The sequence below is a fragment of the Tinamus guttatus genome, unplaced genomic scaffold (genome assembly GCF_059628265.1).
Source record: "Tinamus guttatus ecotype Peru unplaced genomic scaffold, ASM5962826v1 Tinamus_guttatus_pri_ptg000173l, whole genome shotgun sequence".
Lineage (NCBI taxonomy): Eukaryota > Metazoa > Chordata > Aves > Tinamiformes > Tinamidae > Tinamus > Tinamus guttatus.
In genome coordinates, this window is record NW_028288707.1 from 954,679 (window position 1) to 980,710 (window position 26,032).

At 35.8% G+C, this 26,032-nt stretch overlaps 1 protein-coding gene across 2 annotated transcripts in view; it reads right to left on the reverse strand.

Moving 5' to 3' along the window:
* Positions 1 to 26,032, reverse strand: part of LOC104574775 (3',5'-cyclic-AMP phosphodiesterase 4D) — a 345,941-nt gene that overhangs the window by 286,348 nt on the left and 33,561 nt on the right. Inside the window, exon 1 of one of the 2 annotated variants that reach the window (XM_088523263.1) lies at positions 14,461 to 14,729. The exons of the other annotated variant lie outside the window; for it this stretch is intronic. Coding sequence (XP_088379389.1) covers positions 14,461 to 14,729 — 269 coding nt within the window. Of the gene's footprint in view, positions 1 to 14,460; positions 14,730 to 26,032 lie in introns of those variants that run through there. 2 annotated transcript variants of the gene reach the window in all.

The following is a 26,032-nucleotide window of genomic DNA, read 5'->3' on the forward strand; positions in this document are numbered from 1 at the left end:
ACAAGTTCACTACACTTTCGTCTGTGTGGCACCACTGCAATAGTTAATGCCTCCAGGACCGAGCAGAAAACAGCAATTCCTGTCTACTCCCAAGTATCACCACAGTTGTATTTGTGAATTGTAGTTAGGACTGCTGTCCCAAGTGACCCATTACAGCACATGAATGATGAGGAAAGATTTATTCTGGATACCCATTTCTTTCATCTCCAACTGTGTCTCCTTAGCTGTTCTGAGAGCAGGAAATCCCCATGATGTATGCCATGCTGAATTGCCTTATGTCAAGTGCACAAGAAAGGAGGAAAAGATATTGGAAATAAAAACAATGAATGAAAAGTCATAGATATAGATATAGAACTTTTAAAAAGCAAAGGTGCTTCAGAACTAAAGTTTATTTAAGTCATACTCCCCTATACTATTTTTCCAAATTATATAGTCTTAAAATTGCATGGAAAAACACCCCTGAAGCTGGTATTTGTGGTTTTTTTTCTGTTTTGTCTTGCTTCAGTTAATACGTTCAAAGCAAGCAGGGTGTTTTCTTAAAGATTCCTACAATATCTAGAATGCTGGCATTACTTGAAACTCTGAACAAACATTTAATATTTAGAAGATGGAAAGTGAACATCTTGACCAGCAAACACTAATTGCACTTCATATCTGGCAAGCCCTAGAAAAATACTAGCTAAATAGAACATTATAGTATTTATCTCACAAAACTTTAATATACTTGAAAATTAGAAGAATATAAGCAAGTTTGTAAAAAATACAGAATGAGAGACGATAGCAGACACTGGAATTCCAACACACTTGGACTCAATCTTATTCTATATTCATAAGGCTCTGTGTTGCACTACTCGAATTTGCTTAAACTCAATGACACTTATTTGCCTGTTATTACTGCAAGTATAAGTTAGTTTATATTCTGTTTATGCATGCCCCTGCTCTCTGAGCTAGAGAAACACATTTTCTGATGATGTTAAACGGTTGCATACAGCAATCACACAGCAGTTATGCATCTATTCTGCTCTTTTGAGACAAATGCATCAAACAGTTCGTTCCTCCTTCCCCTCCTACTGCGGCCTTATATTGACATCTCTATGATACATATATATATAGAGAGAGAGAGAGAGAGAGAGAGAGATTGATTTAACAGGAATATCTAGATACAGATAAAAGTAATATCCTGCAGAACATATATTTACGCAACACAAACTCTTTCAAATGTTAAAACTGTGCTTTACAGTTCATCATGAAAAATTTGGAGGTATCTGAATTCCCTCTCTCACTATGCCGATCAATTACCTTGCAGCCATTTCCTGTTCAAACAATTGAATACTAAGAAATTAATAATTATACGTTAGACATAATGACCTGTTCAAACAAAGGGAAAAGGAACAGGTTTTATAGGAGTCCTTCCTAGCCCTCATCCAAACATATCTTCTCAAAAGAATGAATCAAAAGCTGCCAGCTTAGGAAATATTGTTTTTAGAGGAAAGGTAAACTTTTACTTAAAGTAGCAAACAGGAAAAAAAATGACTCAACAATATTAATTTTGTAGTAGCATTTATTTTTCCCCATTGCTAGAAGTATTGCTAAACCACATCACCTTTTATTTTAAAACTGCTACTGATAATTTTATTCACTGTTCTAAATATATATATATGTGTGTGCATGTGTGTGTGTATATATGTGTGCATGCATACACACACACGCACACATATATATATACATATATAAAAATCACATTTCAGGAGAATTCAAATACCCTTCTTTACAGGCAAAAAAGTTCCTCAAAAGCTAAGTAACTTAAAATCAGTACCAAAAACCCTACACGCTGTAAATCATGCAATTGGGACAGGACAAGCATAAGAAGTTTACTAGGGAACTACTGAGAAATCCATTTGTCACTGGTGGCAAAGAGCACACAGAAGAGGCCCTTGCTATGGAAACATTCATTACTTTTCTTCTTTTTATACTGGCTAAACTTCAGGAAATAATAACGGCATGACAGTTAAATTAATCTGAAATTGGATGACCACTTATATCACAGTTGATTTGTACTGCACTCTTTGGTCAATATACCAAGGGCAGTCTTTGAGAAGACAAGTGACGCAGATAGCTGTAGTGGGTTCTGATTAGATGACTTTCACAGTGAAGATAAGCTCCAGCATTATGAAACCCCCTTTTCTCCTAAGCCTCTAATATCCATGCTGCTAACACTGCTAACAACTAGAAGGTAGCATTAGCTACTTTTTTTTTTTTTATAAGATTTTGTTCCAAGCTCCAAGACGGTGCTTTAGGAACTGAACATCTAGAACAAAGATGCTTCACCCTACAGCCTAACCCAGAGAGGACAGCACAGGTAAGTCCAGGCTTATCAAGAAAATAAGCTCACCTCCCCGCTTTCATCTCAGTTAGATACTGCTTACTGATAAGGGCAGAAGTATGGTATTTTCCCAATTCCAGGACACACAAGCGTTACTTTTATACTTTACTGAAAGCCTACAAGTTTAACTAAGTTTCCTGCAGCACTAGCATGTTCATAAAGTACATCTGGGTTAATTTACTCTGTAACTAAAACTTTAAATGAGACCACAAGAATCCTAAAATTTTTATAAGGATGTTGAGGTGCAAATTTGCACCATTAAACACCGACTTTCTACCCTTTGAAGTAAACATGTGGTATAGGACTTGGGATGGTATTACTACTCATTCTCCAAGACCAGAGAAGGGATTAGGCGGTGCCTCTGCTAAGGACAAATAATTCTAAGTGTCTGCAGTCACCAACACTCAATTCCCGAAAGAAACTGCATTTAGGTGATAATGTTCTACTAGCTGTCATAACCTTGTTCCTGGCTTGAGAAACCAGAGCAAAAAGAATCAGTAGGTAAATAGGTAAAATTCTCTCTCTCTCTGACCTGGAATAACTGTTATTGTACCACTCGTGTCAAGCTATGCAGGCTGAAATAAACATCATCAAAAATATTGTTAGAAATACTCACATACCTAGCCATATGTAGCATTATCCCCTAAAGTAGTGACAGAAACTGTAACAATAATGACATTTAAAACTTGAGAGAACATTGTTAGAGCTTCATAATTTATTTAAAGTTTCTTGAATGTTAACAAAAAGGCAAACTCATATGAGATTTGGTGTTAGTGAAGAATGACAGGCTCTGTAAAATATGCATTTGAAATTATGTCAATTTATTGGATGAACTGCATGTCTGACATAGCTGCCTCAGCTACGGAATATCCTCCCACAAAATAAAACATGAAGTCTCACAATTAAAACAAAACTGTAGCCTATCTTTCACTACAGATTTCTTCTTCTAGTTCTAATAAAGCACATTACTGATTGATAGCTGAAAGTGCTCCCCTATGTTTGTATGATTATTCATCTGCATTCAAATTCTCCAAAACATTTAACCTGCTACTTCCATGCTTCATCTCAAATTCCTTACCTGAGAACATTCTTGCTCCCTTGTGGTTCCACAAGGCTACAATGCAACCTCCATCGTACTGTCTGCAAACTATAATATATTTTAGCAGACTTTTCCTTTGCCAAAATCCTTCAATTCTCTAGCATAAATAGGATGCTTTCTTTATAGAATCATGCGTTTGCAGTGAATTTTGTGAAGTTATTCATTATTAGCTACCCTTACAGAATCTGTGTAATGAGCTAAGTCTAGTCAAAGATCTAAGCATCATTAAAAGAATTGTTGTTTGTGTAAGAACTGAATTTTGTTTCAGAAATGAAGACTATGAAGTCAAATGAAGTCAAAGTTAAAAAAAAAAAAAAAGGACAAATATCCACAGAAGTTATCCTTCTAATGAAGCATTTTCTTTCACTTTATATAATTTGTTGCAGAATACACACAGTTCAAAATTGTAAAAGAGAGCTAATGTTCTCACGGCAAAGCTCATGAAGCCTACCTCAGAAAAGCTTAAGCTTAGGATCTTACATCAGCACCCATACACAACTCCATTAGTAAAAAATAAGGGTCGCCTTCATAAGGTTAGAATTTCCCTTTCAAAGTCCTAATCATTTATTTTCTGTGTAAACACTCTATTAAACAGTTCCAGTTCATAACATAAACCTATATCTATCTGATTATCAAAATGAGTTTTACAGACAAAAACTGCTTTGTGTCTTTCACCTGTCTTTACCTCATTTATGTTTTAACAATGTTGTTTCAACTGTATAAGTCACACCAATTCAGGACTAATTATGCTAGGGCTTAAAAGCCCTATAACATTTCTTTCATTTTGCAAGCAGCAGCTTGTGGCATAGCCACAAGACAGACAAAATTTTTCTATTTTTATAAGGTCTGTCTAGAAGTGAATCTGTAATTAAATGCAGTACATAGAGAGGAGAACACGACAGCTCTGAGAATATATGGCAAATGAAAGACAAGCTCAGCAAGTCATTCTTGATTAAAGGCCAAAGGCTCTGTTGTCATAGCTGCTTCTACACTAGTGACTCCAGATGTCACAAATTATTATGTGATCATAGGAACAAACTCTTTCTCCAGAACATGCACATCATACAATCACCACAGACAAGGATTTCTAACCCGTAGAAGAACTGCATGCAAGTCTCCAGACCACATTTGTTGCACTCAATAAAAAAATTGTTCTCAAATATTGTTTTACAAGCTGGATAATCCAATTTAGCTATTCTCACATACATTGCATTCTTCTAAAACCACCATTACGTACTTGGAGAAATGCTAGTTCAAATTTCAAACGTATCTTTCCCAGTAACGTGTGTGTGCACATGCATGTGCACTCAACTGAGCTCATTGTGAGCTCAGTACTTATTCTTCTTAATTAGTATTTGTTTTGTGATTTTACTGGCTTCCACGTTTAATTATGTGATCATATTTCCTATGATAGCATAAACTTACATATAGCATATACATATCTCAAACAAAAAAGATGATTTAGGTCCAATAGGTAGGTGATATTTTCAAATAATTTAAAACTAGTAGCTTATGATTATACTGATGGAAGCAGAGGGAGTAGGTTTTAAAGGTTCTTTCCTTTCTTGCTGCGCAGCAAGTCCTTTGTAAGACTGAATACATAATAGCTACCTCTCCAGATTCATCTTGCAGTTAGCCATGACATCTTCAAAAGAAAGTAACGTGTTATCTGTGATTATACATGAGTGTATTCTACAAATTATATATGATTACATGCAATTGAATCAACTAATTATTTGAATGCAATTGGCAAATTGTTGCAATATTAGAATGCCACTTTATAAATATCTATTTTTCCTTTATTTAATATGGAAGCTTTTATTGCTCAAATCAAGCTGGAAAAAAATCACACACACATTATGAAATCTATTTTGGATAAAGCCTATTTGCTGTCTTAACCTCATTTTAAGCAAGCTGGAGCCTTGAAGTGGATCTATAGACAAAATACTTTTAAAAACATCTTGTGGAAAGTCCTCTAGCAAGCGGCTGATACTTGTTCTAATAATTTTTTTCCAGGCTCAACCGATACAGATTCATCACATAATCACAATAAAATATGGTGATATTCAAACAGGTGATATTCAAACAATTAATTCATACACAGAAAAGTTCTTAATTATCAATTAAGTTCTTAATTATAAGTTCTTAATTATTACCGAGAGACAATCCCCAAAACAACGGCGTGCCTATGCATGAACACTACAAAAGATCCTGGATAATTAAATGTATAAACAGATTAATTTATATACAGCATACATCATACACTCTCAGACATTGTTCAAATAAGTATGAAATACTTAAAGAAGTAATAATCTATTGCACATAATCTCTGAATACTATATCCACAGTGGAATTCTAATCACTTAGTTCTAACCATTATAACAGTATTTACTGTGTGATGTTTTATTTATTTGGTACCTTTGAAGAACATAGCATACAATCACTGTCTAAGAAAAGGACATCATAGTGATTGCAATTAAAGCATTATCACACATGAACATATATACAATATTCAATACAATAATATACAATTACATATGCTTATTTACAAAAACAAAGGATGAAAAACTTCTCTTGCATAGCCATCCACAGTGTGGGTTTTTTTGGGGGGATACGAATTCAGTACTTTATTTTTTTTTAAAGAACTAAATTCAGAGACCTGTTGAAGGCTAAACTATTGAAAATAATGTATAGAAAAGACTGAATGTTTACTAAGAAGGGAACATGTGATGAGCAGAAGAGATCAATACTAGCGTGTACAGTGTAATGACATTTCCAATGAAGGCATAAGGAGGTATGGCTGCTTGCTGAATTTTGAGGATTTAGAAAAGGTGAAGTCAACCCACTGAATCACTGTGCACTGATTCACAAAGTATTAAACAGTAGATGTTTTATAAGGTTATTACTCACAATTGTGCAGTGCGAGGAGATGCCCTGTTACCACCTAGCAATCAGGAACAGGCATTAGTTGGGCATGAGTGGAAGGATCTGGCAGTACATCCCAAAACAACCCAGTGACCATATTCTGCTCCAGACAGAGCCTGACTGTCTGACATTACTCGCCCCAGCTAGAGGCTGGTCCTGAGACCAAATCAGGACAGAATTGAGTAGCACCAGCTTGCCACACTGTACCAATAAGTCAGAAGATGGATAGCAGACAGCATTTTTCAGCAGGATAGAAATTGCTGGTTCTCGGTAATAGTTGCTCTTTTTGTGGGACTGGCAGCCTGTCAGAAAGGCCCAGATTCTCCTTCTTTCTCACTCAGTGTTGTCTCATCTGCTGTTGTTACAAACCTTTATAATGTTGAAAAGTGCTGCCCCTGATCATCAATGGAAAAAGGGTAGTTGGTACCACGAAAAATTAAAAAAAAGTATGAGTAAAGAGTTCACTAAGAAATAAGAAACATAGTAGGAGAGAAAACAGACAAGTAACTACAAAGCCCAAGGAAGCTGAAGCTCTGAGAATGTGAGAAAAGGAAGAGCCAGCTCATTGTCAGGCTGTACTACAGCTGTAAGAACATGTATTCCTAGATGAAAGGTACCTACTAAGAGACAGTAGTCTCTTTTCTCTATGAGGAGAAAAAAAAATCTTTAAAGTCAAATATAGGCAATTATAGCACACCTATGAAATCCTTAATATAAGCCGAAATTACAGGGGAGCATTGCATCCCAAAGCAGAGAAAAGGGCTACTACACAACCTTATTTCCTTAATTTAACTTGAATGAAAGCACTCCAACATGTCAAATGCAGGACAAACCTCGGTAAGTCTGTTAGGGCATAGGCAAAAACAAACAGCACATATTACCAAAACAAAAGACAAATAGGAATTCACACTTGTAAAACAGAAGTGAAGATAACAAGCAGTTTGTAAAATGCAGTAAGAGTGATCCAGCAAGAAGCGAAATGGAAGATTGTTTGACCTAATGGGCTTCCTAAAATGTTAGGTGACAAAAGCTAATAAGACTGTTCCACAAAAATCACTAAAGCTTTTTGTAAAATATTAATAGGAAAAAAAAATCAAACAGAATTGATGATATTAAAAGGCTATAGCAGTTAAAATATTTAAAATTGCAAATGACAGCATGAAATATAATGCAGTATTATAACATATATATGTTATAATCAAAGTTTGGGGACATAAAGGAGTTCTTGCAAAGCAGGCCTTTGTTTTTTGAGGTAACTACTAAACAGAGGCAGAACTAGAGAAACTCAGCCCTATTACTTCTAAATCATACAGAATTTTTGACAAATTTTGTCCAACACAAAACAGGCCATGAAAAGCAGTGACTTAGTGAAAGTGGCTGACATACATGTTCTTTCAGAAGGACAGAACAGATGCAATTTTTCCAGCTCTAAAAGGAAATGTAGTACCTAGTTCAAATCAATAACTAAAAGTGACCCGATACTAGCAGATCTATGACGAGAAAGTTACCCTTTCTTTCTTTTTTTTCTTCCTTACTCACTTGTTTTTATTATATTTATTACTTGGTTGTTTGTACAGCCAAGTCTTTGACTGCTCATTGATCAAGATGAATTGGTTTTAGGGGCTCCTGTCTGCTACCAGAGGCTCTGCTCTAATATATGATTCCCCTCAGTGAATGCAGACAGTGCTATGCAGAAGTGTTTGCATCTCCTTCTTTAGGAAGAGGTGGACTATGCCCTCATCTCTGCCTACTCAGCTTTGAGCTGTAGAGGAACAATGCTATTTTCTCTCCAGCAAATAAAGTCATCAGTAGTTAACATCATTGTACAAAGTCCTCAGCATATTGCAAGCAAGTCTCCAAATATTAGACAGCATCATATCCCTATAGTTCATTCCTTGCTTCTGCTCCATTAACAGAGGCATATGCATACCCAGCCACAAACATATACACATATGCATGCTCTCTTTGCAAGCCTGTTTTCTATTTGCATATACACACACACAAAAGCATTCCCCTTACAGAATTAAAAAAAAAAAAAGGGAATGTGCGGATTGATTTTTTCTATACATGTGGAAAGACATTTCTGCAAAAATACTAGCAGTTAAATTATTTCTTGGAAATAATTTGTATATATTTTATGTATATCATCCAAACAGAAGAGTGGAACCCAAACTATTCCAGAAAATGAATGTGGCAACCCAATCTAAGAAGTCTGAGAATCACTAGGAGTCATCTGTAATATGTCAGGTGATATCTTGCTTAAATTTTCATTAATATTTGGTCAGCTGATTTATGAAGTATGAATAAAACTGGGGTGCTAAAAAGACAAGGATGTTGTAGGTGAAAATCAAATTAGATTTTTCCAGACTCAGAAGAGCTACTTTATTTTCTCAGTTCAAAAGAAACAAGTAAGGTCACATCTGCAAATGTCCAACTCTGATCTTCATCTTACTCAAATAATCTTTTCTTCAAGCTGTACATTTGATTTTAATAGTTCCAAAAGGACATTATTGTTAATTAAATTTGTTGTATCTGTAACCTGATTAAACATTGCCTTTAATCTCATGAGTACATGCATCTCATTAAATCAGGAAAATACGCTGCAATCTGGCTGCTCTTTGAAATATTAATTTATAATAATCAAAGCTTTTCCTACGGAAGTTGGAACCACTCTGCATAATTCTCCAAAACCTGTTAATATAGAACATACTTTGTTTACAAACCCTATCCTGTCTTAATGCTCTTAACACAGTTATCCCACTCTGCTTTTATGAAGCTTCCTTTTGCAAGGCTTTTCATATAACAAACAGAAGTTATTTAGTTATCTGAGAAGCACAGGGCAATGAACAAGATGACACAGATCTGCCTTAAAGGTCTTTGAAGAAAATATATTTTGAAAATTGGAGCAAGGTATAGTTCAGAAGAGTCTAAAATTCCAAAATAGTAAACTCTACAATACTGAGATAGTACTAATCCATCAAGGCAGAACAACTTCAGAAAATTTGGTTGTGGAATAGCAGCATATTTATGACTGACAGCTTAAGGTTTTGTTGTTTTTTGTAATTGGTGCTAAAAGTGCATAAAAATATATTGTGCAACACAAAACAAACACAGACGTGAGTTTATCAATGCCATTATACCAGTCACATTCCTGACACTCTCTGTGGCACACCCTGCCCCTATCTGCCTAAACTATTTCTATGGCATCTATCATTTTCGTATTCAAGTGCCAAAGTCAATGTAAAAATATTTACTATGGGTGGGGACAAAGACTGCTTGAATTCTGAGGAAAGTATTGTATATTGCTGAGCACATACTTATATTAGCAGAGACAGTAACTATAGTAAGAATTTAGGTTTGGGAACTCATTTAAAAAAACAAGTCTAAACAGCAAAAACGTAAAGCAATACATTAAAAAGCAGTAAGGAAGACCCAAAAGAGAGACAGTGGGGATAGAGATATGAAAATAGAAAGGTAAGTACAAACAAATCCATTTTTAATAGTATTAAATGCTATACATTGCTAGATCCACCACCACCACCCCCCAAGCAGTCCGTCCAAAATTGTCTACAATGGGAAAATTTACTGAACATTTTGTTCATGGAAAAACACTAAGGCAATACTAAAAGGAGCACATGCATGCCTTGACCCTATATTTTTCTATTAAGTAGATGCAAATTATTTGTTACACGGCAGTGGCCTTACTATCCTGCTACAAATACTTATTCTTTTTGCTTTCCTTTCGCAAGGTTTTTTTCCATGAAGAATAAAAGCAAGCTGACTTTCCCCCTGAGGTACTAAAACTGTGGGATGCAATGCGTCTAAACATCCTTCCACAGACTCCATGTGCATGTCACAGATGAGCTGTGCATGCAGCTGGGGAGCAGTCTTGTCATATACCCCAGGACCTAATCTCACCCTAGCGACTCCGTACACAAGAGCGGCCTGGGGGACAGGATGCTTCAGAAAGCAGTTCCCAGAGAGGTAACCAGGAGATTAAGGAAACTGAGTCTGTCAAACACACACCAGAAAATTTGATTTACGTCAGCTATGGCCAACTGTAACATGAGCTGTGGTGTCATATTGACAATTTCTTAAAGCATTACTTTTTTGTTGTTGTTGCAGGCAGTAAGTTGATATATGCAGACTTCTGGGGAAGCTGAGTCATTTCTACTGCAGTATATTTGATGTGCTGATCTCCCACGTTTGAAAGACTGGGTCTTTCCAGTTGTTATGCTGTTTTCCTACCATAGACTGACAATGTTTCAGACTGAAGTTCAAGGCTAGTTACTAGTTTTGGTTTCACATCTGTAGGCAAGACCAGCTATTATATTGCTCCAAAGTGAAGTTACTCAGAAATTTCTCTATTGTAAATCAAGATCCTACACAACTCTAATCTTCACACCTTTTTATTTCAACACACTGCTAATGCAGCATCTTTTCCATCTTCTAAAAACTTAACATTGGCAATGTGAAAGCCTCTTGCTCATCAGTGGGTGGCAGGAGAAGAGGATAGAGAAGAAAGGGAAAGGAATTGCACGAAGTGCTAAGGCTAATAGCCAGTGAAGAACTCCAAGTTGAAACAAATATCAAGAGGTTTTCTGTTTTATTCACACAAGCAAAATCAAAGTCAAATAACTCTCTTTCTAAGGGCAATGCATGGAAATCTATCTTTAAAAACAAAATCAAAGAAATATCCACTGTCCCAATCATGCCCTTCTGTAAAACTTATAGAAAGACTTAACTAAGTGGCTCCAGCAGTTTAAGTTCTCCTGTAAGTTTGTGCATAATTTTCATGACAATTTTGATGCATGATGTAGTTTTTAAAAAACACAACAATTAAACATTTCTGGTGGATCATAAGTCTTCTGTAAAAAGACTGAAAAGGCTTGCATACTGCATCAACTTTTTTTTCTTTAAATCACAAGTAGTCACATGCGTTCTCATAATATGCCGTCTCCCCATTCTAAATGGTGTGTTTATAAACATCACATCATATGATTTAACACCTCATTATATAGCAAAAAAGAAGACCTTTTACAGCTCTCACCCAGGCCATATACATAGTGCTAAATATTCCTGCCATATGACTAAAAATGTAAACTGCTATCATCATGATAAGACATACAGTAGTCGCATGATTGAGTGGATTCATTTAAGAATCAACAGTATTGCATCCTAGTCCATTACAGTGGTAGACCTCTGAGCTTGGTGAAAGGCTTGCATTTATGCTTTGATTGCAAGGTCCATGCTGTCTTACATTGCTTCAAACTCAGGCCACAACTTAATTGATGTTTATTAGGCTTAACTGAACAATTTTGAAGCATTTCATGCCGATCTGAAAGAGCCCAGCTTAACCACATTGTAACAGCCTTCAGAACTTAGGGTTGCTTCTGTATTCTATTCAGCAGTACTGAAACCTCCAAAGAAAACCAGCAAGATTTTTAAAAAACAGAGGACTTAACATTACACAAATGATACACTAGTGGCCTAATAACTGTCACACAACTTGAAACATTTTTATCTGTTCACAGCAGTCTAAAAAAGAGACAATGAATTCAATCACTGCTCTTAAACTACACACCAGATGAAACAAGGAAAAAAATAGAGAGTCCTTACAGAAAATGTCATAACTACAGCAGAACAATTGATACCTAGCACAGTTCCACTCTAACACAACATTTGGGAACAAACATACCCAAAAGTCATTCTTCCTGCAAACCACTTAGATTATAAGGACATGAAATTAGGAACACTATGCTATCTACATACCCAAACAATCGAAAAACAATGTATTACAAAACATCTCAGTTTTTTGATTAGTTGAAGAAATAGCAGTAGGTATAGACTTGAGAGGATTTGGCAACAGCTTTTGGAGGCACGCAATGATGCTTCTGCTGCTTCTTTTCATCTGACAATAAAGATCATCAGTTGCACTGATAAGTCTTTTGGTTTTCTCCTCCATCTCGACGTCTGAAACATTATTGCACCCTGCAGGTTCACAGGTTACTTATTCTAACTCTCTCTCTGCTCAGCTTTCCACTTCTCTTTCCCCTACTAGCACTGCACAACATGTGGCCAAGATGACTCAAGTTTAGAACTAAGTAGGAATTACTCAGTGTCAGCATTTTGCAGCATTAGTATTTCCACACACTCAGAGGAGAAGGAGAAGAAGAAAAACACATACACGTTTCCTAATCTCCACATGATGCTGAAAAAGGCACTCTACCAAACTCAAAACTTTCCGAAGATGAAACAATATTTCACTTTTCAATATTGTGTCCACCTTTGCCATTTAAAGCTTCCCAAACCTGTTTGCTTCAGCACTGCCCCCTTTAACACACTTCCTGTACCTTCGCTGTCATCCTCAACTGTCTACAACTGTTATAATACACAGTCAGGTATGACAATCTTCTGTATGTCTTGGGAGAAATTCTTATTTTCATCTCACAATGTCAAACTGTTCTGCCTGAGTTTTGTTCCAAAGGTTCTCATTTATTGACTAGTATACAGATTATTCAGTAAAGACCAATTGTTGGAAGTCCTTAATATTCTTGGGGTTTATGCATAATTGTGAAGTGAAAATGAAGTCTGCTAATTGCACTTAGCTCTATTACAAACACATGTTCTCATCAGGCACATTGGTTTCAAAACAAGTATTTCTTAAGTATATGCATGCTTCTTTTCTCCTCACCCTTTTTAAGAACAACAGTATTCTTTTATGAAAGGAGAGCCTTCTATTCCAAAATAGCTCTAAATGTGGTACTTCGAGTAATAGCATTTCTTTTGATTTTCTTCTGTTACATTTGTCACACCATAAGTTAACATGTTTATCTTTGGTTCATTGGTTTTTCTTGGTGACGAACCCAAACACTCACCCACATGCTTACCACAGACAACCTCCTCTACTGTTTCTTATTTATTATGATACATATTCATTTTTGTATCACTGATTAATCCTTATATTTATATTACTTTCTCTCAGTAAATGCATGCTTTATTAGAATTTAGCACACACAGTATACAAAAACATTTTAACTACTGATATACTGATATTAACAATGCAGACACACATACACAATGTGCAATGCACCTACAGGGTTTATATCTGTCACACAGCTACAGTGTAAATCTAATTTCAACTGCCAATAAAATTGCATAGAAATAAATCCATTCACTACTAAGGATACATTACTTCCTTTCACTGAAGATTTTTCTATTGTCCTTTCTTCTTTAAATAATAGCTTTCTTTGAAAAACTAAACTGAAGAAAATCTCACAAGAGAAAAAAAAAAAAAAGAATGGAGCATGTCAAGCTATCAGGACCATCAAAGCAAACGCGAGCCTACTGCTAAATTACAATAATCTCATACATATCATTTTGAAAAAGTAATGAAATTATGATGCTGTTTTACCGAAGATGGATGTAACAAAATGAAGGTCTTCTATAAAATTTGCTCACAAACATATGACTCAGAAATGATCCAATTATAAAAGTGTAGCAAAGGTGAATCAGTTAGCATAGGGATTCCTTTCTGCCTTTTCTCTCTGTTTATTCTAGTGACTGTTTTAATTAGAATCATTACTTTTAGTAAGAAGATTGTATATTATAGTGTATAATATTGTATACATTCTTCTCTATCTTTCTGTTCTCAATTTCAGCTTTCTCAAAAATCAAACTTATGCTTTCATTTTTTGAGTTAGAGAGCATAAATGCCTTAAATTGAAGAAAAAAACCCAAAAATCTCTGCCTACTATTTCTGGCCTGAGAAAAAAAATGAAGTACCAGTGCTTCCCAAGACTCCTGTTTATGTGTCGAGGGGAAAGGGAAAAAAAGTTATAATTACCTAGGAAATCAGAGAAAATAGTTTTTGTAAAAGCAGGTATATAACTCATTATATTAAACTTCAGATCTGAAATTGGAGTGGAAAATTAGAACTATCAAATTCAAGCTATTTTTCAAGATTCACCATGAAATTAAAGAAATAAATATAAGCACTAACAGCAATGCTCTATAAAAAAAAAGCAAGCCTGACAACCTGCTCTGTGCTTACCAGGTATGCGCCACGGTGAAACGCCGCTGTTTTGGTATGTTGCTATTCAAAAGCATCCTGCGTAAAAGCCTCGGAGAATTTCGAGGAGAAATAACAGGAGACAAGCGGGGAGAAGCAGATGAAGACTTCCTAGATGTCCTGGGTTTTCCATGTTGCAACAGGTTTTCTCTCAGAGTCTTCACGAGATCTTCATTTAAGCATGGATTTTGACAATGTGAATTATCCGCTTCAGGAACAGCCAAAGTGTCCGGACTTGTCTGCTGAGCCATGTTTTCCCCAAGTTACTTACTAAGATCTAATACAACGTAAGACTAGTTTGACTGCTTAGATATTTTCCTTCTAAATCAGCTCCAGAGAAGCATACATAGCTTTAACTGCAGTTCAGCCTATTCTGTTTTCAACATGGTGTCCCCTGCCCTCAGTATTTCTCCACAGATAATGATCTGCAAAGAAAAAAAGCAACCCAACTCCTCCGCAGAAACCTATTAAACATTACCCCTCCTCTCACAGTCCTGCTGCCAAAGATCGCTCACTCGCTGTGATAGCGAGCGAGCATGGGAGGAAGAAACTGCCTCGCACGGTCTTTGTCGGAGCAATAAAGCTGCCTGTTAAACTATTGGAACTAATGCGCTGCAGCTGCTTGAGTGACTTCTGGTTATGTACATAAGAAGTGCTGGAGGAGGGCTTAAACGTTTGATGCGTGCTCATTTTGCTCAGTTATTCTTGCTGTTTGCTTATTCCTGAATCTGCAAGGAGGCTGAAAGGAAGAGGGAATGTCAAACATCCTCTTCTGTTTTTGTCAGGGTCTTGGCTGTTTATCTCTGTGTCCGCATTTACAAATGAAGATTACAAACTTTTATCTACTAAGATAACAAGTAACTGCCGCAATCAGTCTGTGTAAATGTTCGCCCGAACCACAACCATCCCCTCCCCCACCACACAAAAAAAAGGGGCAGGTTCATCAGAATCACTTTTCATTCGCATTTAGGAAACACTAATATTTCTTAGCTTGTATTTTCCAGAAATATAAGACAAATGTGAAAATTATTACAGCTATTCAGAAAGAGGGCATTTTTACAAACACACATTTCTTTCATGGCTGATTGATAGTGTACAAGGACCTGTAGAAATTGATGGAAAGGCTGACATTTACTTAAGCCTAATGCATTCACTGTTACAGCAATGACGACAAGATCTTTGCACTTACACACATGCTTCCTGTTCATCCTGTAAGAACAAGGCCACCACCTCACAAGAGATTTCTCCTTGATAGAAAAAGATCACCTACATATTTTCATTTGCGTAATGCTTTTGTTTGTTTGTTTTGTCTTTAACTTTACAACGCACTATTCCTTTATGAATAAGAATTTTATTTTAGCAGCACACCATGTCCAGGGTTTCAAAAGAGCGAAGGCTGCGTGACCACAAGTATAGGCCATGCATTAGAGGCAAATTCTGCTTTCTGTCTGAAGGTGAAATCAGAAACCCTGCGAAACAGCCCTCTGTCACAACTGACAGGAATCACCTTTGCACTCAGCAGCAAAGCCACTCTTCATGATAAGAATTAGAATGAGAACATCATGATTCTGACAGAAGTAGAGCAGAACTTCAACCGAAAGGTCAACTTACATTAAGAACGACGTTGTTATCATGTGTCAGCCCCATTATGTAGACAAGCTTAACTGCACTACGTCATGTATGAAATTTGATAACAATGTATTTAGAAATTTAACTCCATACTGGACAGAAGGCAGAATTCATTGGGCACTCTGTTTCTAGATATTTTCCTAACATTTTGTAAAGATTTAATCAATTTATGAAAGCTAACATTGCCTAAATATGGACTAAAACTCAAGTGTGATTCAAATTACAGAAAGAGAGCTTAAAGAGCTTCATTAAAGAAAAAAAAACTAACCCAAAAGTGAACTGTTGCTCATAGAGAAAGAATTATAACTGAATCATTACTTCGTAACTAAATAACTGCTTACACCTCTTTTCCATTACAATGCTGACCCTCAACGGGTAAGTAATATAAGCAACATAAAAATACGAAAATACTTATCCGATCTTTAATCAAAACAAAAATGTTACTTTTCTCAGTATTAGTCTTCCTTATTTATTAAAAATGTTACCAATCCTATTGGATTTCAATCTTTTTTTTTTTTTTTTCCAAACAACATTTTGTATAACAAAATCTAGGTTCTTTTATGCTATGAAATGCTGCCACCTTATGTCTATTCTAAAGCATAGCTTTAAGACAGCACCACGGGAGTGCCCTGATTAAAGTAGACAGTCTTTTTGGAAACCAGTGAAGTCAATGAGGCCATTAACATTGATTTCAATGGACACAGGCTCAGACTTTGGCATGTTAGTGCCTAAGTCTCATACATACTGCGAAAACTCTCAAACCAATTCATGCTCGCAAAGTTAAATAAAAGCCTTTGGACCACTTAAATTTGTAGGTTACAAATGTAAGCATTCCTCATGGTAATAAGAAGCTGAAGACTAACTTGGATTATAGTTATCACCACCAACAACCAGTACACAATTTAGACAGAATGTGTGCTGTGTGGCCAGGGGAGGCAAGAAGTCAAAGTGGAAAAGGATGATACTAGGGGGTTGTGCAGCTATAACCTTTTTTTCAGGGTACGAGAATAAAGCCTTGAAAGAAAACTAAGGAAATGAAGAAAAAATTATCATTGACAGATCCTCTGGCTAGATATTAAAAAAATGGCACTAAATATGTTTTGTTTTGTTTTTAAAAAAAGACAATAATTCATTTGTGAACACACCTACCTGGCTGCCTATTAATAAAAACACCTCTGATTTCCTACCAACATCATCACAACTATTATTAAAATTAGGAAGCCTGGTCAACTGCTTCTTCCACAGAAATAGTTTTCAGGGTAAAAATCAAAGGCATTTTCCCCTCACATGATGAGAAATGAAAATTCAGGGTATAAATCTTAACCTGGTATAGGGTTTTTAAACATTACAAAAATATATTTTTAAATGGTTTTTGACAGTTAATTTTCTGTGCTCTTCTCTAGTCCTACTAACAAGAGGAGATTACTGAGAGTAAACTGATAAAATTCCACCAAAAAATAGATATTTTCTGCTTCTTTTGAACTGTAATACTCGAGAGCTTATACATAACATTTGTTCACAAGGTAATCCTGATGCTGATTTAAGCAAATCTATATTTCTGTGCAACTGACTTTTCCTCGCATTAAATATTTTAATTTAATATAAGCACAGCTAAATCTAATTTTACAGGTTTTGCTTAGTCACAGATGCATAGGTAGGGGTTATATCAAGATCAGATTTAATCTAGCCTACTATATGTTTAACCAAATCAGATTAAGGCTCACAAGAAAAGCACAAAGATATGAACTACTTGCAACAGAACACCAATATTACAAAAATCTAGAAATGACCATCACCTTGAGATACACCTGTTCCACTCTAGTCACAAACAGAGATACTAGATACTTAAGTCACAACAAGATACTAAAATAAAATATTTAAGCATTTAATTCTTGTACTTTTCAAAACTTTTTGTTATGAAGTATGTTTATTGTGATAAACATACTTAAATATCATAGATTTAGAGTACTCACTTTTCTGTTGGTCATGAAGAACAGAAACAGTTAGAGCACACAAAGAAGAATAAGCAGATAAGCTCCACAAGTAATACCATGCAAGATTAAACATGAATTTAATATAATATAAAAAGACTAAAGGAAGCAAAACAACAATTAAAAAGTATTTTTTCTCCTACAACCACTTTGGAGACAAAGGATAATAAAATTATTTTAATAACATAACTACTAATAAATGTTTAATGAGATCATAACTGTTTTAAATGACTTTTAGTCTAACCCACAAAGGGCCACCTACAAAAAGAAGCTTTCTATGTGAAACAAGAAGAAAATAAATTATTCTAGTACATTAAGAAGAGTTAGAAAGAGAATTCATGATATACATGGGAGTGTAAGTAAACGAACAAACCTCTCAGGTGCTGCTTCTCTGAAAGCAAGGAGATGAAGACCATAGGCTACTTTCAGTAGTAGGGACCTCGGATCATCACATCCAATTTCCTGCTCCAAACAGGGCCAGCCGTGAATATGACAAGGCCATATTCAAGTACCAGCACCTGAGAACAGTGCAGAGAATGTGAAGAGAAACGAAAGCAGAAAGCCAGACAAGGTGCTGAGAAATAGATGCTATAATCCAGTTTAATTTCCTGCAGCAAGTGACACCACTGTGAATCACTATCCCCTGTCTGAGGGGAGGCCTAGTTCTAGCTGAGGCAGAAAATAAAAATCCTGGTTCATGACAATAACTCTCATTGAGGAAGAAAGGTTCATGGGTGAAGTGAGGAGCACAGCAGTGGAGGAAGAGAATAAGGATAAAAGAAGAAGCAATTAACTGATGACGGCATCACTTAATCATAGCAGCAAAGTTTATCATTGCTGAAGAAAATTTTGTTAGTTGTATGTGTTCCTTATAATTTTCAAACTCTGCTAACGAGTTTCATTTCACAGACACAGGAGTGGTCAGATGATTTGCACGATTGTACCTCTTCGTAGATGCATCTAGTGTACTGTGGATTTTGTATCTGTTAATTTACAGAGTAATGCAAATGAAAGACCTTGGTGCTTCCACTGATAGTTCAGTCCTGATTTCCTACATTTAAAATATATATATCACATATTCCAAGGCCTGATGTGAGAGTCAGGGCATGTCCAAATGTATGTGGTGCTTACCTGTCAATTTGCCGGACTACACTTGCTGCCTACAGAGCAGACCACAGGTACTCTGTAGCTGTAACAGATAATGAAATGGAGTGTTGATCACAGCCAGCATAGAAATTGCAGGCATCTTCTGATAAAACTTTTCAAGAGATAGAAGTACAAAAAATTTACATACACTTCTAAAAGATCTAAATTTTCAGGCTATTGCATTAATTCTTCATATCTGATAAAAGTAAAGCATCTGCAGATCTCGTATTTTATTTTCTAGAATGTCTTAATACAAAAATGTCACTTAAAAGTGTATAAAATAATCAAATCAGGCCTACTTTCCCATTTAATAGGCAAAAATGGAATCCTTTTAGAAGTATATTTTCAAAAAGGGAAGAGCAAAAAGAAAGAATAGCTGGTGGCATGCCCAAACTAGGGCATGGTATGTTCACCATATCAACAAAGCAATCGCTATCACTTAAAATTTTACAGCATCTCTAATCTTGATAAATTCCTAATGAGAATCGTGTTCATAATTTCAGCTTAGTCTTACAGTTCAGTAAGTTTTGTTTGGTTTGGTTTTGAATGTTTGGAATCATTGTCATGGTTCTCTGAAAATAAAGCCCTGCTCAGTTGCTGATTCCTCCACATGGTTTGCCAAATTATTCTTCGTTCTTTCTGTTTTTCTCTCTTTGTTTTGGGGTTTTTGTGTGTGTGTCTGTGTGTTTGTGCTCAAACTGCATGGATACGAGTATATGACACTAAAGAAAACAAGCAGAGTATATGACACTAAAGAAAACAAGCAGATAAAATAGCTATATGGGCAGTGTCCAACTTATCTAAAAAAAATGGGAGATTTTGCGAATCAAGCACAAAGACTTCAACAGTATTTTATGAAAATATCAGAGGAAACATTCAAACACTGTTTTACAAAATACCTTGCTAAATGGAATATAGACCCTTAAAAGCTTCTAAAGAGATGCATATCTAATAGGAAATATTTAAACAGAACAGCATGATGTGTTCTTGAAGAACAAATTGAAAGTAGAGACTATCTCTGAAATCTTTGCAAGCTTAGAAAATCTTCTACAATTCCTTCTAATAAGGAGAATGAATTAAGGATGCTTCCAGAATAACCTTAAAGCTGTTAGAGACTGACTATTGTTAGCTGGCAACTATCGTAATAAATGATCTGTCAATTAACTCCATCTTAAAAGCACAAACATTCTCATACATACATATACGAAAGCAAAACAAAAAAGTGGAGGAAATAGTCATCTGAAGAGCATTCTGATTAGTACTTGGTTATAAATGAAATCATTATGCCAATACTGCATAAGATAGCCTGAAGATTTTCTTCTAATGAGATTAGATGTTCTTTCACATTAATAATAAAAAAAAAAGAAGAAGAGAAACTGCTCTATATGCTAATGCTCACACACTTCCATCAGAAACAGTTGCTGACACAATCCTGTCTGACTATATGAAGGAAGCTATCAACACCGGAAAATAAAATGGCTTTACTTTATCCGCCCTTGAAGAAAGGGTCTCAGCAGGGGTGACATGCATTAGAACATCCAACAGAAAATTCAGACAGAGAAGAGAAGCATTTCTTTAAAAAACGATTGTGCCAGGTGATAGGAATCTTGGCTTGCTGGGAAAAAAATGGGAAGATGTTTCATTCCCCATACATACACATTTACAGAAAAGTGACTGTCCTCATATGACAAATAAGAATAAACAGAATAGCACTATCTGTAATTACTAAACAATTGTGTAAGAGAACATTTCCTGGGGTAAGATTAAGGGAAATGAATGTATTTTTACACAATTACAAGAGCAAACAGGAGAATTAGGCAGCGTTGCTGCCCTCTGCAATGTATAAAGATATCTGTTAACTATTAAAGTTAATTGTAATTGAAGGAGATGGCCCAACATGAGCAGAAAACAGCTACAAGGAAAAACTGCAGAGCAGTCATGAGGAAGGGGGAAAGGAATAGACAGGGGCAGAAAAGGGAAAGAGTGTCATCCCCCTCCAACATTTACTGTGGGCATGGGCTCGGGTAGAAGGTGGAGTAGCTGGACACCTCGACGTTGTATTCTTAGATTCCATAGGGCTACAGCAGGCACAACTGGAGCTTTCAGAAGATCAGTTAGCTTCATGCTAATGCTATAATTTTTTCCGTGGACACCAATGACTGCATGATGGCTTTGTAAAAATCTAAAGATTATTAAGTATCACCAGCAAAAAATACACCGATGTTCCAGATTCCTAAACTTGGGTTTTTTTTCTGAAACTAGCAGGAGCAATCGCTCTTACCAAACCAGATTTAACCCAGGCCCTTCAAGCATGGTGGTTAAGCTGGGTTATAGCGCACAAATAAACAAATACATTTCTGAGAGGTCAGACACATACGCACAGAGTTTACTTAGAAAGGAATCAAGGCCATCTGTTGTATTTCAAGTGATCTGTTAGTTTGACTGTGCATTAAAAGCTGGGAAAAATTCACAGAAATGTTTACAAAGTATAGAGAGGTTATAAAATAAAATAAAAAATTAAATCAAAAAGTGTAAGATAAAGTTACACAACCAGTTCACTGTTGCTGTTAAACTATTATTATTTGATGCAGAAAAGTACATTAGAAGAGAAATTACAGCTAATAAGAAATCACTATTGCCATAGCATTTTTCAAATGTTATGTCATGTCAAATGGAGTTATCTATCTTGAACTTATGATGGGTCTAATCCGAGCTTGTTAATGTAAATCATTTTTAGAACCATCCATTTTTTGAAAATTATGACACAATTTTGAATAGTTAAGGAAACCTTTTATGGGAACCTATTCATACATTTTATTTAGAGTCAGTTTCAACATCTCTACAGCTATATTTTTTAGAACTGGAACTTAAAAACAAAAAGGATTTGCTTCTAGATTGTTACTAAGAATTCAGAGACTATTCCCAGGTAGATGACAAAAGTTTTGGGACGTTTTGAAGTTTAGGAGTGATATATTGCGACTCATGGTGGAAAAAAAACAGTTCCCTCCCTGCATGTAAAAACATGGGCTTGAGATACTATGAACATATCACTCCTTTTTCCCTACAGAATTGCCCAGTAAATAGGATTTTTGGTAAGACCTTGTGAAATCAAACGCTAAGTATTTGTGAATTTGCTCTCTTCATCTTAAGAAGTAAAAGTGAAATGGTTTCAGATAACTTTTCATGGACCTATCAGTATAAACTGAACTCCCTTGCAGAGAGAGTGCAATCTGAAATGCCATCATTTCTTCTGCATGTAAGAAAATTCTTCATAGTCCCTACATACTTTTGGTTGCATATGTCTTATGGACCTATCAAATAACAAGAGAACTGTTTTTGTAGGAGCAAAATTATTTTTCCTAAGAATTGTCCAAGCTTTGGGGAAATTTTCCTTTAACTTCTGCAAGGACAGAACTCAAAACTAGAGTATAATACGCAGTAGAGAAAGGTAATACAGAATTAATGCATTAGAAGAAAATATCAAAATTACCTTTTGAGTGCATCTAATTAAAGACATCCCATATGACCTAGTGAAGTACATTGAAAGGCATGCATAAGTACGGTGGAATAGAAATATATTATGTCTAATTATAAAAGTTAAGCGCAACTGTTCTCAGATACCCTGAAGTACTGCGGTAGAGTTACAAAACTAATATGTTTATGGTGGAAGGCATGCATATTTATTCAGCTTCTCAGATACCCTAAAGTACTGCAAAAGCATCTGGATAAGAGAGCCTATCAGGTTACAAAACTAACATGTTTACGGTGGAAGGCATGCATATTTATTCAGCTTTTAGAATCAGCTTATGGACTGTCCAAAACTAGTACTATATACTGAAGTTTCGTGCCTCAGTGGCACAAATGGGTACAGAAACAATTTCTAAATTGCAAAAATGAAAATATATTAAAAGCAGTTTTCACTCAAAACTTCGTCAAAAGCTTGATTTGTCAGATCTCTAGTCATGTGCATGGATGTACTCAAATTAATGAGATTTAACATGTTCTGGAGAGGATGCTTAAGTAACTAATTTCATATTGAAATAGGACAATGAAATAATAGAATAAACCACCAGCCCACTGTTACACCCTGCAGGAAAAAAAAAAACAGCAACAACAACAGAAAAAAACAGAAGTAGTTCTTCCCTAATTCAGAATTATACACATCAGTATCAGCACTTCATCATCAATTATGAAAGACACCTCTATTTTTGAAGAATTTAATGTTTGAAATCTGCTTCTCAGATAAAACATTGTCCCTTTTTTATTTATAAAAGCTGAGGTTTTCAAAGAGGCAAGAAAAAATGTCAGATCTTTATAGAATATAGACATTTGTATTATATTAACACCCCTGGATTAATGACTGATCTCAAAGCAAGATAACAAAAAAACAAAAAAGATGACAAAAAAGTTATTTCAAACATTTGAGTTACACATCCAAAATTCAGAGCTAAATCTTAAGATGTCCTTTCAGCTTAGGTAGGATTTACTCTTTAATGTTAACAAAGCACACACGAAACAGTGCACCAATACGTTTTTTATCATTAAGTAAAAAAGTTAGGATTTAAACATGAATGTAAAACATGAAATCCATTAGCTTAGAGTCCAAATGCAGTCCATGAAGGAACACAGCATTTTGTGGTTTTACAATTCTGGTGCTCGCTGCTTGTTTTGACAATGTTTATTCTTCTTATTAGATTTCAGATAATTAGATAATGTCAAGAAATTTGTATAAAGCATAATATAATATTGGGTCTATTTATACCTAGACTCTAAAAACAAGGGGAAAAACACTAAAAATGAGACAACTTCTTGAGGTTATATTACTTTTTCTGACTAAGGCAGCTTAATGAGAACTAACTAAATTTTCTGTAGAAAGATTTACTTTTCTGAGTTTTATTATACTGCCTGAAAAGAAAGCATTTTACAAGTGGTGTGCCCCTGCAGCTTGCAGGGACCCAAAGACACAAAGAGGTCCTGGGCCCCAGTGAAGAACAGATCTCCAGCAATGGCCACACTGGCCAAATGGGGTGTTGGGGACGGGGCTGGGGATGGGGCCAGTCGGTCCTGCATCCTGCTCTCCCACCTTATGGTCCCTGGAGGGGCTCCAGACCTGTCAGCAACCTTGTTACCTGCTGCTGGATACACCAGGTAGGCCCTGGATCCAGCACTTCTGTCCCCACAGCCACTCCAGCCCCTGCTCGGGACTGCAGTTCTTGACATCTACAGCAGTGCGGATAATTACTATTATTATAGCGTAAATTCGAATGGTTTTTAAAGAGGTATATAAATGGACGAAGTGACGTGTATCAAACCATTATAAAATCATGTCTATAGTGAATTTTCAAGGCACAAATTGATACTGTGCTGTTAACAGAATACAGAAATTTAAAGAGAAAGAAAAAAAAAAATAGTATGCTGAATTGTATCTTTCCAGGATAAAAATTACCCTAAGAATAAGCAATCAAATCTGTAGGACTATGAGAAGAAAATCCTTCAGCAGTCAAAACACATTCCTTCCTTGCACCATGCGGAATCCCGGGAAGGTGAGTGTTATCATAGCGTACTTAAACAAGTGCCATAAGTAGATTTTACACATTTCTGGGAGAACTCTTATTCTTTGGCGTGTACCTCTTTTTATTTTTCTTTGTCAGACTTCAAATGTAGACACCATCATCCTTTTGTGGCTAAATATTATTGATTAATAACACTCACACATACAAAAAGCAGATGGTAATACATTCAAAATAACGTTAGCAACTTTAGTTTAAAAAAAAAATAAAATAAAAAAGACAATGTTCCATAGAAACATACTGAAAATTCTGCTGGGAAGTAAGTAGCAAGCCAGGAGGCGGTCTGCCTCCTTCAGTTTGCAGGCTGGCAGTGTTACACTGCTCTGTTTCCAAGCAGTCTTGGAAGGGTTCCCAAGGCTCTGTTGACTATATCCTACCTATATGTAGAAACCAAATCCACTAATTGTTTTGTAGTTGTTTTGCAAACAAATTATTTCAATCCAAAATATTTTTTACGGATGGATGTACTTCTAAGATTCCTTTCCAATGAGAAATGTTCAGAAAAAGAGTTTCTAAATAAATCTGCATTTGTCTATTGAATTAAAATCACATGAACAATCTGATGCTGCCATGCCTGCTCTATGCTTCTAAGCAGGACATCTGTACAAAAAAGACAACAGGAATAGAATCATAGAATCACAGAATGCTTAAGGTTGGAAGGGACCTCTAGAGGTCATCTAGCCCAAACCCCCTGCACACACAGGGTCACCTAGAGCACGTGGCACAAAAATAACTAGACTAGTGAACACCTAATCACTGAAATACTGCATTGAGTTAAAAATGGAAGGGGGTTCTTGATATTCCAAAGCAATCTTTCAAAACCTTGGGTACTGTAAATCTGGCAGTTATGATCACAGCTGAAGGCTGTTGCATCATGTGTGTATTACAAGAGGGTACAAATTGAGCCCACACAATCAGTAACTGCTAAGTTTACAGCTAGTAGGAAGAAGATGCTGGAGATCTGACAGAACATGACACTGAAGGCGCATTTATGAAGTCTGGCATATCTGGAACCTGCCTGAGGAAATGTGTCTGCATCTAATGGAACCAGATAAGTAAAACACTTCCTTTTACAGCCGAAAAAAAATACCAGGGTTGCCTGAGAAAGTAGCAGGGGATGATAAAACTTGTTAATGGCCACTAACATTACTAGCTTTAAGATCACCAGCTGACTCTGTAAGCATCGTTTCTACCAGTGTTTATGTGCCTTTCCACATT